Genomic DNA, 15,491 nt, shown 5'->3' on the forward strand with positions numbered 1-15,491 from the left:
TCGTTGTCGCTGGCGATGAAGTCGGGAAGCTTTGGTCGTTGGCTCTGCTTTCTGATATATTCCGCCGGCGCTGTGCTTGAGCGAAATAAAAAAAAGAAGGTAATCCCAGGGGTGAGCCCTTATGCACTGGCAAATTACCTACTCTACCTGAACGAACGTACGTATACAACAGAGTCTCCACGGGTCAGCTTGCAAACTCAACGATTTTTCCGCTATTTTTAACTCTTGCCGGCCGACCGGCCGGCTACCTGCTTGCGCAATGGAAGCCGTCCATCCGGCAGGGCATGCGAGATGCGAGAGAGCGAGCGTGCCTAATTCGTCTTGGCCACGCGCGCACTGTCTGCGAGATGCCGAATACTGCGAATTCATATCTATGCTTTATCAAATTTGCCAGCAGAAAAAACGTGGGCAAACGGCTTTTCCTGCTACCGCTCAATAAAGAAAAGCATCCGTCGTTGTCGTTGTTGTTTTCCGCGCAAACGAGCGTCAAATCAAATAAGGGTTTATGCGATGCGACTCCGTGTGTGTATCGTTTTTATTCTGCTCTCTTTGTTTGTGTATCTCGTGTACGAGCAGAGAGTATTTGTTTCATGCCAGCGAGAAATCTTGCCGATTCGTTGGACTACTACTGCAAAATCCAATGATAAAGCACGCCTTTAAACGGAACGAATGTTTCAGGCCTCTTAAATCGAAGCCCCGCATACGCGCCAAACTTGTATTTACTCATGTGGTAAAACCTGGTGCGAAAACCATCCTAGAAGAGAGCAGAGCGTAGTAGAATGAATTACCTTTATTTTACGTGAGATATATTTGCTGAAAATGCAAAAGAAATGAAATTCTATTGTCCATCCACGGACTCTGTTCAATTTTGTCTCGGTTTTTTATTTTAATTTGACTGCTCGGGACAATTTTAGATTAAATTTGAATTTAAACACGATGGAAATTATAAATTGATTTGATAGTCATCTCGCAGCAATACCTTCCAATTTTGACAACAGATACTTCGGAGTGCACGTCAGCCGTGAATTTATTTAAGGAATCAGTCACCGTAGAAATTAATTCATAAATAATTTCGAAAAAATGCTATTTCATTGGAGAGATGACAGAAAAAATTCAGGTTAAACATTGGTATTTCGGATTTTGACCCAGCATCTGTGGCAAACTCGTGCAAATAGCCTTGGCAGAATATAATTCGGTTAAACTGTAACGCAAAAATCAACACCTGGAGTGGGAAAACGTGGCTCGCTCCGGTGGCAAATTTGATTAAACGCATAACCCCGTGCGCGGCGGCAGCAACAAGGAGAATAAAACGCGCTCGCTCGGTTGGTGTTTCAGCTGGAGACGAGAAGCCGGCCGCGATGCAGCACGGCAGCCGGACGTCGAGCTCGTCGCCGCTGGGCTCGCTGGTGCCGTGGTGCACGTTTTCCTCGCTGCTGGTCACCTACTTGACGTGGTTCCGACCCCAGAGAAGACTGCTGCTGCCCAGGTGATCTCGTTAAGCGGAGAAAAAGTGAGAAGAAGCAGCAGACGACTATAGCTCGAGAGACAGACTGCACCCTAATTACCCGTCGCCACCCCACAGTGTGTGTTTGTGTGTGTGTTGAGTGAGTGAGTGCGGCCGTTCACCCTCCCGCTGGACTGCAGGGTGTGTTATTGTTGCCACGTTGATTGGTTGCTTGACTGTGTGTGTGTGTGTGTTGCTGATCGAGCAGACATGAGTTTTTTCCTTCCTCTCCGAAGAATGAGTGAGTGCGCTTGTCGGATTAAGTGGCTCAGCATTTTAATTGGATCGAACCCGAATAAGAAGGTGGAATTAATTGGATGCCACTCTCCACCCTGCCCTGCCCTGCCCCACCCCCGCCCCTTTGTCCGTCGTTTTATGCATTTTAGCCGGCACCCTCTAAATTAGGGTTCCATTCAAAATGCGTGCGTGACCTGCGAAACCTGTTTCCCTATATATTCTATGATAACTCTCAATCTCTTCGCTTGGAATCTCAAGAATATGTATGTCGGTGTATTCACTTCAAAACGAATGACTCGCTGCGGTGTACATTTAAGCACACACAAACAATTGGTGTAAGCATATTATTATGTAATATGTATATTTGACGCGCGGGCGGGCGGGCGGGCCGGCGAACCTTGTTGGAGAATTTTGGCAGATTGTGAAATATGGTCCGCGCGCTTGCGACATCTATGAATATATTTTTTAATAAATATTTGTGTTGAAACTCGTTGCTTCGGTCTAACGCATTTTAAGCCTCGGTTAGTGTCCTCTCTCTCTCTCTCTTTCTCTCTCACGAAACGTGCGTGTATCATAATGTGTAATGTGTTGTGTAAATTAACCTCTTGCGACTTTTCGTGCAACTGCCGCCGACATTATTTCAATTTAAAGCGTAAATAGCGATCCTCGCAGCTTGTGTGTTTCGTTTTCACTCACTCACTGAGCGGAAATTTGGCGATCCTGTACAATAAATAAATAAGGTGAAGAAAACGGTTAATGTGCTCAAGAGATTATTAAAAAACAAAACAAAAATACAACTATACAGAGATGAATATTCCGATGAAATTGTGTAATTTAATGTTTGGTCCGGCAATGAGTTGGAAATGCGAATTCTGTTCTTAATTTCAACTGTAATCCAATCAATTGCCAAATTATTTAATATTTTTAAAAATAAAAGTTTGAAAAATGATATCTATAGTTTCTTTTCCTGTGCATTTTTTATTTATTTTAATTGCGCTACGCAGATTTTAGAGCTTTGCCTCTGTAATTATCAAAATGAGTAAAAAATGCCACTCACGTAGACTCAGGACTTTGTTCGTGCAGCCGATTGTGTAATATTAAATAATTTGTTCTCAATGAGCCACTTGAATTTGCGCGTCACACGCAAAACCAAATTATTATCTTGAAGCAAAGTCTAGCGATTTTTCGATGTTGCACAAGATATTTAAGAGTGAATCGCTTAACGATAATGAGTGCAATTGCGCGCCGGCTACAGCAGCGATGGGTGCACTCGCAGAGAGATTGTTCGCGGTGGCTGCGTGCCTCGCCGTGGCCGCCTCATCCCCTTTACCCAAAGCCATTTGCGGTTACGAGGTAAATAAAGCTCGATCAGCGATTTTTAAAATTTTAATCATCTTGCAATTAGTCGTGTCCCGTTCCGAAAGAAGGCATGACGAATGTGCATTTGATCGCTCACTCGCACGACGACGTTGGCTGGCTGAAAACCGTGGACCAGTACTATTACGGTCAAAACAACTCGATTAAGCCAGTCGGGGTGCAGTACATCATCGACTCGGTGGTGAATGAACTTCCGAAAGACCCCTCCAGACGGTGAAATTCAGATTTAAAACTCTTTCAAAAATTTCTCACGCAACTCGTAGATTCATTTACGTCGAGACCGCCTACTTCCGCCAGTGGTGGAATAACCGAGACCAAGAAGCGAGAGAAAAGGTGGAAGCGCTGGTCGAATCGGGCCAGCTGGAAATCATCAGCGGCGGCTGGGCCATGCACGACGAGGCCGTCACCCACTACCAGTCCATTATTGACCAGTTCACGTGGGGATTTAAGTGCGCACCGACCGTCCCTTAAAAAATAAAGTGCCATAAGTCGAATCATATTTCAGGAATCTTGACGACATGTTCAACACGTCGTGCGCCCGCCCCAAGATCGGCTGGCAAATCGACCCGTTCGGCCACGCGAGGGAGACGGCGTCCATGATGGCCATGATGGGCTTCGACGGACTCTTTTTCGCCAGGCTCGATCATGCCGACAAAAATAACAGGTTTACAAATCAGGGATTGGAGATGGTTTGGAAGACGAGCCCCGATCACGGTGCGAAATTAAATCCCGCAGCCTTTAATTAATAATAATTAATTAATATTAGGTGCCTCTTCGTACCTGTTCACGAGCGCCAACCACGATATATTGTACCACTCCCCAATCGGTTTCTGCTTCGACATTTTGTGCGACGACGAGCCAATTGTCGATGATTTAAACAGCCCAGACTACAACGTCGACAGAAGAGTACTTTAAGAGGAAGAAATCGGTTCAAATTGCTTTAAATTGTTGATAACTTGTAGGTCAACAGCTTCATAGAGTTCATTCAAAAACAAAGCACGTACATGAAATCAAACAACATTTTGGTTACGATGGGAATCGATTTCGCCTACCAGCAAGCCAGCTACTGGTTCAATAATTTAGATAGGCTGATCAAGTGAGCCCTTTTTAATTAAGCGTCTTCTATAAAACTCGTTGGAAAATAATAGATACACCAACGAAAGACAAGCAGAAGGGGGGAAAATCAACCTTTTGTACTCGACACCTTCGTGCTACCTGAAAGCGGTGCACGAAGCTGGCTTAGAATGGCCATCGAAAGAAGACGACTTTTTCCCCTATTCCAGCGACGAGTACAGCTACTGGACCGGCTATTTCACTTCACGGCCCACGCTCAAATTTATGGAGAGAAAAGGAAATAACCTGTTGCAGGTCGATAAACATTTTTTAATTAACGAGACTTTTAAGTTAAATTAAAAAAACATTTTAAATTATTTATCAGGTGTGCAAGCAACTGAGTGTTTTGGCGGATCTTCGCGAGGAAAAATGGGAGGACTTGGCTTCGCTGCGCGAGGCGATGGGCATCATGCAGCACCACGACGCGATCACCGGCACCGAAAGGCAACACGTGGCCGAGGACTACGCTCTGCGTCTGCACAGGAGCATGGAGCATTGCCGACAAACTGCTGAAAACGCTCTCAAGTACGCGTGTCTTTGGCACGAGACTCGAATTCTAAAAAGCGCTGCACAATTTTAGCAAACTGGCAGCGAAGGAAGGCTCGACCGAGGTGCAGTTCGACTCGTGTCTTCTCACCAACGTCAGCCAGTGCGACACTTCCGAGCAGGCGGAAAAATTCGTGGTAACACTGTACAACCCTCTCGCGCAGGTGACTTCAATGTTCGTCCGACTTCCAGTCCAGGACTTTGAATACCAAGTCCGTAATGAGCTCGGTAATTAAGAGAGAATATAATTAAATGCATTAATTAAACGAAGATTGTTTATAGGCGTGTTAATTGACACACAAATGCTGAAAATTCCGACGCCGGTGCTAAACATGCCTGGTCGCCAGAGCTCAGCAACGCAGGAATTGCTTTTCCAGGCTGAAAACCTTCCTGCTCTCGGCTTCAAATCATACCGAGTTGAAAAATCAAACACGGCCTCGCCGCCGCCTCAGCCTTCTGAAGAGCTGGTCATTGCAAATGACGTAATAACTGGTTTAAATTTGAATTTGTTTCTTAAAATTCAATTTGCCAATTTAACACAGGTCATCGAAGTCACCTTTGATGCCGATCTGAAGCGCCTCTCGTCCGTGAAAGACATCGCAGCGGACAAAACTTACGCGGTCAGCCAAGATTTCCAGTACTATGAAGCTGTGGAAGGAGATAATCTCGGAGCAGCAAGACGCGCGTCCGGCGCCTACATTTTCCGACCTGTGAACCACCAAATGTTCCCGGTTTCTGACTCGCCTCCTACAATTGAAACCTATACAGGTGCAATCGACACACGTACAGCTGGAAAGCAATGAATTTGGATAATTAAATATTTTCAGGTGCCTTGGTGAATGAAATCCACCAAGAGTGGAATGACTGGGTCAGCCTCGTAACCAGGATTTATAAAGGAACGAACCACGTCGAGTTGGAGTGGATTGTCGGGCCCATTCCGATCGAGTAAAATTTATTTTTTCTCTCATTTAAATATATTTGTTCATTTTGTAATTTATCAGTGACGATATAGGCAAAGAAGTTATTAGTTTGGTCTCACTAAGTGGCTGGGAGACGAATGGCAAATTCTACACCGACTCAAACGGACGCCAAATCCTAGAACGAAACAGAAACCTCAGACCCACCTGGGACTTTGACCCCAGTTTAGAGCCTGTCGCGGGAAATTACTACCCAATTACCACTGCAATATCTATTAGAAACCACGCCGCAAACTCGGAGAATGAAGAACTCGCCATTATCACCGACAGAGCACAGGGCGGTTCAAGTATCGAAAACGGCACCTTGGAAATTATGGCAAGTGCTTAATAATTATTAATTAATATCCGCCACATAATAATAATTTATCTTCAATTTCTCAGCTTCACCGCCGTCTTCTGTTTGACGACGACAAAGGTGTTGCTGAGCCTTTGAATGAAACTGCTTTCGGCGAGGGCCTCGTGGCGCGAGGAAAGCAAATTCTGCTGTTCGGCCAGACGGAGGCGCACCCGACCTCGATTTACAAAACGAGACGCCTCGTCAGGGACAGCATGGTGCTCGCGCCCTGGCTTTTCATCACGCGAACCGACCTCACACCCACTCAGTGGGGCGAACAATACAACACCTTCGTCAGTTTATTCATTACTGAGGGATCAGCATTTTTCTAAAAATAAAATTTCGCGACAGTACACCGGGCTGAGGAGAGAGGTACCGCCGAACGTCAACCTTTTGACCTTGGAGCCGTGGAACGGCGAGGGCATGCTGGTCCGAGTTGAGCATTTCCTCGAAAAGAACGACGACCCCGAACTGTCGCAGCCGATAAACGTCCCTCTCATGGTGCCCATTCTATTTTAATTTCCCGAGTTTAATTTAATCGGAAAATATTATTTTTCCTAGGGCTTGATTGACAGAATTAACGAAGAGATGGCGATCGGAGAGACGATCCTGGGCGGAAACCAATGGCTCAGCGACAACGTGAGGCTCGAGTTTAAAATCGAAGGCGAGGAGTCAACGAGCCAGCAGCTGCCACGACCCGACCCCAACGAGGACATGGCCAACATCACCCTCAACCCCATGCAGATCCGCACTTTCATCGTGCAAACCCGCAGCACCGCAACCATGACCGCTCCCTGCTCCATTCTACTGTTGGCTCTAGCCATTTTGACAATTATAAATATTTAAGACTCTTCTTCTTGGAATTTAATACAGTTTACGAAATTCCACGTGAATTTAATAATAAACAATTTTACTATTTTTCACATTCTATTTACTTGAAATTTTAATTAACCTGCAAGGATTATCAAAATGTCTGTTTGTTATTTCAGTACCTTTTTTAATACACACATTATATTATTAGGGCGAAAATTTTATTATATAATTGGATTTAAAATAGTGTTACTTATTTCTCTTGCAAGTAGGGTAAAATATGTATTATTGATAGATGGCCTGGAATTCAATGTGCGTGGCTTAACATGCTTCTCAGGAGGCAATGTATTTAATCAATTCAATTTTATTTCTACACAAATACGTCATGTCATAATATTTATAAAAGTAATTCAAAATAACAAAAATATGACACTTAATTTCGTTACTTTTTGGCTCTAATAGAATTTCCACATTTAAAAATACATTTTAATCTGTTCAACTTGCCTGGAAGACAATAGAAATTGTACAACAAAATGCGTAAGATTGCTTTCAATTTCGGAATCTAATATAGCCGGCTCTTTAAATCCCCGTGCCTGTTGGAACTTTAAAAAAATATTAAAAGGTGGATTTCCCAGCCAAACTTTAAGCCCTTTAAACGTTCCTTGCCCGCCTATTAATTGTGAAAGAGAAACCTACTTATTTCTCAAGTAAAATCAATTTGTTTACTATTTGACAGAATTTCTTACTACCTTTACACCCCACGACTGTTTCACAACCTCTCAACGAAACATTTCAAAAGGAAAATAACCCTGACGAGATAACAGGGATTAAAGTGCCACAGGCAAGAGCTGTATTTAAACATTTAAAAACCCTCCAGTGGAGTCCTAGCCATTTGATAAGTGGTTTTATCACACCACAAGAAGGTAAACAAACGGGACCAGGGATCGGGGAAAAGGAACAATAGGCAACACGCGGTAACTCCGAATCTGAACCCCCAGGGAAAAAATTCCTAACGGGCTGCCGGGCATCGGGAAAATATTTTCGGGAGCAGCAGTCCCACGAAGGCAATTTTTATCTTTTGATAATAAAAACGGTAAATTTTTATTAATTTTTCAAAATGTCTGCCTTTTTTAGCACCGAGCAGTAAATAACCGAAAAATAGTCTGCTGTGTACTGTGTCAGAAAGCTTTTAAACGCTAATTAGATGGTACGAACGTCATAAAAGCAAAGAGAAAAAAATCCCTATTCAACTCAAAGATCAAAAAGTATGTTGTGGGCATAACGACAAAAAAAGCATTTTTGGCTTGTTGCAGCGTGTGAAATGGATTTCATCATGTCTCAAATTTTATCAAAGAAAAGGAACTTTCGGAATTTCCATTGTTTGTTTTGAATGTTATTGGTAAATATCGTACATTTCATAAATTTTGTATGCATTCCAAACTTATTACGAAATTTTGAAACAAATTTTCTCCGAGCTTCGGTGCAATAATATGTATTAATATTTTTTTCCCCCAATTTTACTCTCCTTGTTTCAAGCAACAAAACACCGTCCTAACGTTGGAGTCGGGAAGTGAAGCAAGAAGCAATACAAGTGAAGTGACTCAACTCAAATTTAATAATCCACCTACGCAATCGCGTGTGTGTTGTCAGCTGTAAGAGTTGATTCTTCCTCCGACTTTGACTGTGTGTGCGTTGCGCGACGTTCCCTGATTTTAAATTTTCGTGTACCGATCACCGCCTGCAGCTCCTGCTCAGATAGTTCATCTTTCTACCACTAGCACCAGCCCTGGCACCAGCCGCATGTTTTGGTGGCGCTGCCGACGCTGATGCTTGATTGCGCATGCGTGTTGCAGCGCTAAGCAAGGCTGCGACGGGAACACAATGGATGTGGCCTGTTGTGAACTGTTTATTTTGTAACAATGTCTTTTTAATTAGAAATTCCTCCGATTCTTGCTCATTTCTCTGTTCGCCGCCGAAGGTTATGCTCGTGCCGATATTCTGAAGTGTCATTCCGACCACTCCGAAGCAAAGAAAGTTAGTATGCGTACTGGAATTTACAATATTTACACTCAGCAAGACGAGATTGGTCGAATAAGATGCATTTTTTGACACAATCTGCGTTATTTCCGATCGATCTGAACGCAGTCCCGATGCATTTCGTTCAGTGAGATGCAAGTGAGCTCTCTTCGGTCCATTTAAATCCGCTTTGAGCGATTTTTCAATCGAATCTTGACCGAGCGAGACCCGCCCCTGCTTTCTCCGTAATTTATCTAACCCACTTTCTGTCTCTCTGTGCCGATATAATGTTGTAAACTCTGCAGAAACTCGGCGCCAAGATGGACCAGATGTACGAGAAACGTCTGAACATGCTGACCCCCGTCCAGTCGCCTCAGTCGCCGCAGCAAACGTACCAGCGGGCGTTCACCTGTCCGACGAGGAACATCGCCGTGAGAAACCTGGAAAGGGAGTTCGGCTCGCCCAACGAAAACTCGTACATGAGCGGCGACGACAACGTGGACAGGTTCCGCGTCCAAGCGAGCTCTGTGGTGAATTCGTGGTCGAGCAGTTCGTTGGCGTTTGCCTCGAGATCGGCGCCGAATAAGGAAGTCTGCAGTGACCGATACATCCCTTACAGACAAGGCAACAACTGGGAGACTAAGTTTCCCATGATTTCTGTGAGTTTCTTTCGTGTTTTCCACAGAGTAATGATTGTGTTAATGGCTCGGTAAACATATAATTTGAATGTGATTTTAATTTTTTATGTTAAAGACGGGTAGAAACTCGAGTTAAAGTTCTGTTTGCCAGGTATGCAAGAAATTTGAGCAAAGTGCAGAGAAATATTCGAGTGTGTGTGTTTGTGCTGACAATGAGCTTTAAATTTGCTTGCTTGAGGTCGACCCCGTTTCCTGTGTGAATGAAAACTTGGTGCGCATTGCAGTTAAACGTCTGCTTTAAATGACAATTCATGCTGTATGTACTTGTTGAATTTGCGACCGTTGACTGCCTTTTAATTATTCACGCTAACCGTCAGCATTTAAATCACATTCAAATCAGGCGATTGGAATCACGATCGCCGCCTTGAATTATTCATCGAAATAATATATTAAGACGGACGGGCCCTTTGTTGTTGTTGTTTTGCAGGACGAATTAGCCAGCCACGATAACAACAGGAATAATCACAGTCCAAAGAAGAGCAAGGAGAGCGACGGCAGCAAAGACGGCGCAGCCTACTCGTGTCTCCTCAAAAATGAGCTGCTCGGCACAGAAATTGATGACGTGAAAGCACAGACTGACAATAAGAAGCAGACGGGGCCGACCGAAACCAACAACCTTTTTAGGGTGAGTTGAGTACTACCTTTGCAAAAATTTTGATGACAATATCTCTTGACAGACAAAGAAAATTATCCTATAAAATGGCACATGAATATTTGCAATTTGACTGGTCGTCAATATTACCGTCAAAATCTTTTAAATAAGAATTAAAATGTGCGAAACCTGTCATGACGCAGGGGATAATAAAGTTAATAAATTTATATAGAAATAAATTGTACCAACGCTCGAGTAAAGCGTCCATCGGGATCAGGGAATTTTTCCGGGACAGGAATCCCGACAGGCAGTTCCAGGCATATTAAACTTCCAAATTTTGGTGGTCCATTGGACAGGATTTTTTGGCATTTAAATTTTCAGGTGACACTTATATTTATTTGTTTTAACAGTAATTAAATTCCAGGCTTGAAGCTCGGGAGTCCACCTTCTAATTTCGGAACTCGATTATCGAGGGCAACGAATAAATAGGGAACGCTCCATTCCCGAGCTTCAAATCTGAAATTTCACCATCTTTATTTTACAAGGAGTAATTTATTAAGCAAAAATAAGTGGCACGTACGTCAACTTTCAAGGCCAATATCCAATCGACCTTCAAATTCGCACCAGGGAATGGAAACAATAAAAAGATAATTATTAATTTAAAAAATAAAATTTGACACCTTTTCCTCCACATTAAATTGTTTTGATGGAATGACGAGCGATCCGGGATTTCTCTAAAAGTTATTTTACTGTTTCGGGAAAAAATCAGAACATTTTCCTGGGACTGGGCCAAACCCGGGAAAACAATTTCAGGAAAAGGAAAACTCGGGACAAAAAAATAATTCCGATGGATGCTTTACTTTGGAGGCGTAATTGATTTTCAAGTGCTAAAAAACTTGATCTATGAACTGTATTGCACCTAAAAATCACGGAGTTTATAATCACGAAATAAATTTTTCGCCTGTACAATTAAAAAATTTCCTGGAAAGCCAAATTTGGAAAGGAAAATCTCGAGTACTTGATACTGAATTGTAGCCCTTTCCTTGCGAGCTGAGAGCTGACATAAATTTCAACTTGAAATCGCTTGATATTAATTAATGTGTGCTGTGTTTCAGTTTAAATCTCCGAGGAAGAACTTCCTCATCAGTGACAGCAACTCGCCGTACTCGCTCTACCCGGTCAGCCCAAAGAGCCAGAAGCTGTTGTGTTCGCCGCGAAAGGCGACTAGGAAAATCTCGCGCATCCCCTTCAAGGTGCTGGACGCGCCGGAGCTGCAGGACGACTTCTATCTCAATTTGGTCGACTGGTCGTCGCAGAACGTGCTGAGCGTCGGGCTCGGCAGCTGCGTCTACCTCTGGTCCGCCTTCACCAGTCAAGTCACCAGGCTCTGTGATCTCTCCAGCGACACAAACTCAATCACCTCCGTCGCTTGGAATCAAAGGGTAATTCCAATATTTCCCTTATTCCGCGCCGAGAATCGAATCTGATTGTTGTTTTTTGTTTTTAGGGAAATTTAGTCGCCGTAGGAACAAATCACGGGTATGTTCAAATCTGGGACGTGGCGGCCAACAAGCAAATCAACAAGTTGCAAGGCCACTCGGCCCGAGTCGGTGCCCTCGCGTGGAACGGAGAGGTGCTCTCCTCCGGCAGCCGAGACCGCGTCATCCTGCAAAGAGACGTGCGCACGCCCAGCGTCATCCCTGAGAGAAAGTTGGTCGGGCACAGACAAGAGGTGCGCGTCTAAAATAGCGTTTTCCCTTTCATTCTCTGAACAAGGGCGTCTGATTCGCAGGTTTGCGGCCTCAAGTGGTCGCCAGACAACCAGTTCCTCGCTTCGGGTGGAAACGACAATCGACTGTACGTTTGGAACCTTCATTCCCTCCAACCAGTCCAAACCTACTCGGAGCATTTGGCAGCTGTAAAAGGTAGGCACACTCATTTAATTAACATATATACCGTCTCTTGATTTAAATTTTAAAAGCTAGCAGGCTTTTACAAAGAATTTTAAGATGGCAAAAAACTGTCGAAATATTGTTCCACGTAAAATTTAAAAATATGGAAAACAATACCATTTCCTCAAATTTGATGGTTTTGGCAGTGCAAGGCGCTCTCAAGTTTGGTTCAATTGATGTCCAGCAACGATTGGAAGCCCAAAATATGGTCAAACTTCTTTAAATTCAAAGCCCAATTAAAATGAACGCAGGACACCCTGCCGAAATAATTTATATAAAAACAGAAATACGAAAGACAGTTGAAAGAATTAATTATTAATGATCTGGTAGATTATTATGCGCCAGTGGATGATGTGCCATCTCTAAAGCGAGAAAAACATTTTTCAGAATTAAAGTTTTCGTTCGTTGCAGCCCAAATCACATTAGAAATCGTCCTGGTGCCGGCAAAATTGCGAATAAACTCAATTTTCCTTGTTGCAAGAAAAGGTCAACAACCATTTAAAAATTTTAATATTGAGTTTGTTGAAATTTGCGCAATTTTACCGGCACCAATACGAAACGAGCTTCATTTAATTTTAATTTTCATGGATATTTCGTGAATTTAAATCTTCTCGCCGAGGGTCCGTGTTTAGCTCAGAAAATCATATAAATTATTAAAGGAAAAAAGGCAGTTTAACCGCAATTTTGTGTTGCATTTCAGCGATTGCCTGGTCTCCTCACCACCACGGTCTCTTGGCTTCGGGCGGCGGCACGGCCGACAGATGTATTAGATTTTGGAACACCCTGACTGGCCAGCCGATGCAGTGCGTCGACACTGGCTCGCAAGTTTGCAACCTGGCCTGGTCCAAGCACTCGTCAGAACTGGTAAAATGCCTGATTTTCCCATTAAATCGTTGGTTCAAGCCTTTCTCTACCTCGCGTCGCAGGTTAGCACACACGGATACTCGCAAAACCAGATCCTGGTGTGGAAGTACCCGAGCCTGACGCAGGTGGCCAAGCTGACCGGCCACTCGTACCGCGTGCTCTACTTGGCCATGTCCCCGGACGGAGAGGCCATCGTAACCGGCGCCGGGGACGAAACCCTCAGGTTCTGGAACGTTTTCAGCAAAGCGCGCTCGCAGAAGGTACGCTAGCTACATTCCTCTTGCCATGTTTTCAGTACTAAATTCGCTTTTGCCTCGCAGGAAAACAAATCCGTGCTTAGTCTGTTCAACAACATCCGATGAGTGCCCCCAAATTCCGTGAATTATCCACAGGAAACCAATATCACAAATGCTTTTTGGATGTTTTGCATATTTTTGCAACATCGAGTGATCTATCGCTGACCGTTTTTGCAATGATAACTTTTAGTTAAGTTGTATTGTACATTTGCTTCGCCACAAAGAGAAAAAGATAATCTTTATTTCCCTATTAAGTAGTGTTTATGTTCAATGAATTCTGTGATGTCTTCTTAAGGGTCCGAAGGCGAGTCAATTAAAAATTGTAAATAAGTTGTCTTCGAAATCCGAGGCAGAAGTTTGAAAAGCTGTTTGATTTCCGGGAGGTTGATTGTGTGAAGTAAGAATTAAATTTGTGTTTGCTAATTAATCTATGAATAGCTGTAATTTCGTAAAATTAACTAATTTGATGATTAAATTTAGAGAAAATATATAATATTTAACGGGAATATGCTGGTGTTTCTCTTTTTTGTGTCGTTCCGTCTAATAGTATCCAAATGAATCAGTGCGACGTGTCTGGCCGGTTTGCACTGTTTGTTGTCGTTCTAAATTTGGACGCGTGAGACATTCGCACCACCCACTTGATTCTTTTGGATGCTGCTGAACATATTCTGGAAGCGTTCTCCTCGGAGACGTCACCGCTGGCGTTCTATTTAAAAACCACAAACCGCCTCCCCGAGTTCCATTCGCCGCTTCTAACTCGCTCAGTTGACAGCCAATCTTAACCGTGAGTAGACGAGTCAAAAAAGCAACTGCGGAGTCTTTGTAAAAATTAATTTGGCTTTTGATCAGAGCATGTCGATGGTGCCGATGCTTTTCCGCGACTGGTGGGACGATTTCCAGCTGCCGCGCTCGCGCGTCTGGGACCACAGCAACTTCGGCATCGGCATGCACAGGGACGACCTGTTTCGCGCGCACGACAACGTCATGCGACCCTGGCGGCGGCCGCAGAGCGTCATCGTGCACCCCATCCAGACCGAAACGACCAGCACCGACAACTCGGTCTACAGTGCCGTCATCGACGTCACCCAGTTCACTCCAGCCGAGCTGAGCGTCAAGGTACGCAGCAAACGCACCACCGCAATTAACCAAAAGCTTTACACGGTTCGAATTTAAAGGTCCAGGGTGGAGCCGTCGTCGTGGAAGGCAAACACGAGGAACGAGCCGACGACCACGGATACATTTCCAGACACTTTGTCCGGCGTTACGTGCTGCCGGAGCAGTTCGACTTGGACCAGGTCAACTCCAGTCTCTCCTCGGACGGAATCCTCACCATTTCTGCACCCAAGAAGGTCAGTCCAGCAAAAACTGGAAATAATATTTTCATTCTTTCAATTTTATTTATCTGTTGCAGACTTTGCCAGGCAGCGGTGAAAGAGTGGTGCTCATCCAGCAAACGGGAATTCCTGCAGTGAAGGCGGCAGCTACCACCACGTCTGAGCCGACAATCACGCACCCGCAAACACCCCAGCCGATTTAATCGCGATAAATAGTTTTTAATTTAACTTATTCGGTGAATGTTGTGCGTCCAAATTAAAAAGATTTATTTAATTTACAATCGTGTTATTATCAATTTAAAAATTAATTTAAAATAGGTTTCTGAGTACAATTTTATAAATAATTAAAATTCAATCACTTTCAACATTCACACAAAATTAATTATTTCACATCTTAAAACATTTTGTGGAATAAATTTCAGGGCTAGGAAAGGCAAAAGTAAGACAATTCTCGAGTTTGGACCCGCGTGGCCACTCGGCAGTCATCCTCTTGTCCCAATCTCCACCTTCATGGGCAGCTGACCTCGCCAGGTTGCGTCACAATAAGGGCCCGTGGGAAAATCCGCGCGTGTTGCTGCTAATTATTTCAACACCGCGCGTTAACTAGAAAATTCGCTCGCAATTTGAAAACTGTTAGATCGATTTTGGAAAGTCAAAGTTTTTCAGGCACGGCTGTGAGACCCATTTTGGCTCGAAAGTGGGAGTTTTGAAAAAATTCTAAGGTTGCTATGACTGGCGACTGGCGGCAACAATGCGCACACGAGCGAGAGAGTGACACAACAAACGAGTTGTAGCGTAGCGTGTGGTAGTGAGTGTGTGCCTGTTGCTGGCTAAGGAGAGT

The 15,491-nt window shown here is 43.9% G+C and overlaps 4 protein-coding genes across 5 annotated transcripts in view; all 4 read left to right on the forward strand.

Annotated features, from left to right (window-relative positions):
- The window catches only part of LOC135940633 (hemicentin-2-like), a gene marked incomplete at its 5' end in the record, with an annotated part of 119,268 nt that extends 116,578 nt beyond the window's left edge, over positions 1 to 2,690 (forward strand). The window contains one exon of the mRNA XM_065485603.1: positions 1,336 to 2,690. Coding sequence (XP_065341675.1) covers positions 1,336 to 1,490 — 155 coding nt within the window. The remainder of the gene's footprint in view (positions 1 to 1,335) is intronic.
- A 276-nt stretch (positions 2,691 to 2,966) lies between these two features.
- On the forward strand, positions 2,967 to 7,018 carry LOC135939802 (lysosomal alpha-mannosidase-like). Its single transcript, XM_065484374.1, has 16 exons — positions 2,967 to 3,094; positions 3,147 to 3,331; positions 3,382 to 3,567; positions 3,624 to 3,832; positions 3,885 to 4,024; positions 4,081 to 4,214; positions 4,267 to 4,486; positions 4,557 to 4,756; positions 4,812 to 5,005; positions 5,060 to 5,259; positions 5,320 to 5,545; positions 5,605 to 5,722; positions 5,779 to 6,070; positions 6,136 to 6,381; positions 6,440 to 6,589; positions 6,650 to 7,018. The coding sequence occupies exons 1-16, from the start codon at positions 3,002 to 3,004 to the stop codon at positions 6,932 to 6,934; spliced, it is 3,078 nt and encodes a 1,025-aa protein (XP_065340446.1). The 5' UTR covers positions 2,967 to 3,001; the 3' UTR covers positions 6,935 to 7,018.
- A 1,732-nt stretch (positions 7,019 to 8,750) lies between these two features.
- fzr (fizzy-related) lies at positions 8,751 to 13,822 on the forward strand. 2 transcript variants are annotated; one of them, XM_065483427.1, is made up of 9 exons: positions 8,751 to 8,932; positions 9,220 to 9,573; positions 10,040 to 10,237; positions 11,320 to 11,646; positions 11,712 to 11,936; positions 11,997 to 12,129; positions 12,857 to 13,020; positions 13,083 to 13,280; positions 13,341 to 13,822. In XM_065483427.1, exons 2-9 carry the CDS (start codon positions 9,235 to 9,237, stop codon positions 13,380 to 13,382), a joined length of 1,626 nt encoding a protein of 541 aa, XP_065339499.1. In that variant the 5' UTR covers positions 8,751 to 8,932; positions 9,220 to 9,234; the 3' UTR covers positions 13,383 to 13,822. The 2 variants fall into 2 exon arrangements, with proteins under 2 accessions (XP_065339499.1, XP_065339500.1); XM_065483428.1 differs by lacking the exon at positions 8,751 to 8,932 and adding an exon at positions 8,998 to 9,159.
- A 125-nt stretch (positions 13,823 to 13,947) lies between these two features.
- LOC135939195 (protein lethal(2)essential for life-like) lies at positions 13,948 to 14,924 on the forward strand. Its single transcript, XM_065483429.1, has 4 exons — positions 13,948 to 14,100; positions 14,166 to 14,432; positions 14,492 to 14,665; positions 14,728 to 14,924. Exons 2-4 carry the CDS (start codon positions 14,169 to 14,171, stop codon positions 14,851 to 14,853), a joined length of 564 nt encoding a protein of 187 aa, XP_065339501.1. The 5' UTR covers positions 13,948 to 14,100; positions 14,166 to 14,168; the 3' UTR covers positions 14,854 to 14,924.
- Positions 14,925 to 15,491: the final 567 nt, after the last annotated feature.

This window comes from Cloeon dipterum, chromosome 3 (assembly GCF_949628265.1).
Source record: "Cloeon dipterum chromosome 3, ieCloDipt1.1, whole genome shotgun sequence".
Lineage (NCBI taxonomy): Eukaryota > Metazoa > Arthropoda > Insecta > Ephemeroptera > Baetidae > Cloeon > Cloeon dipterum.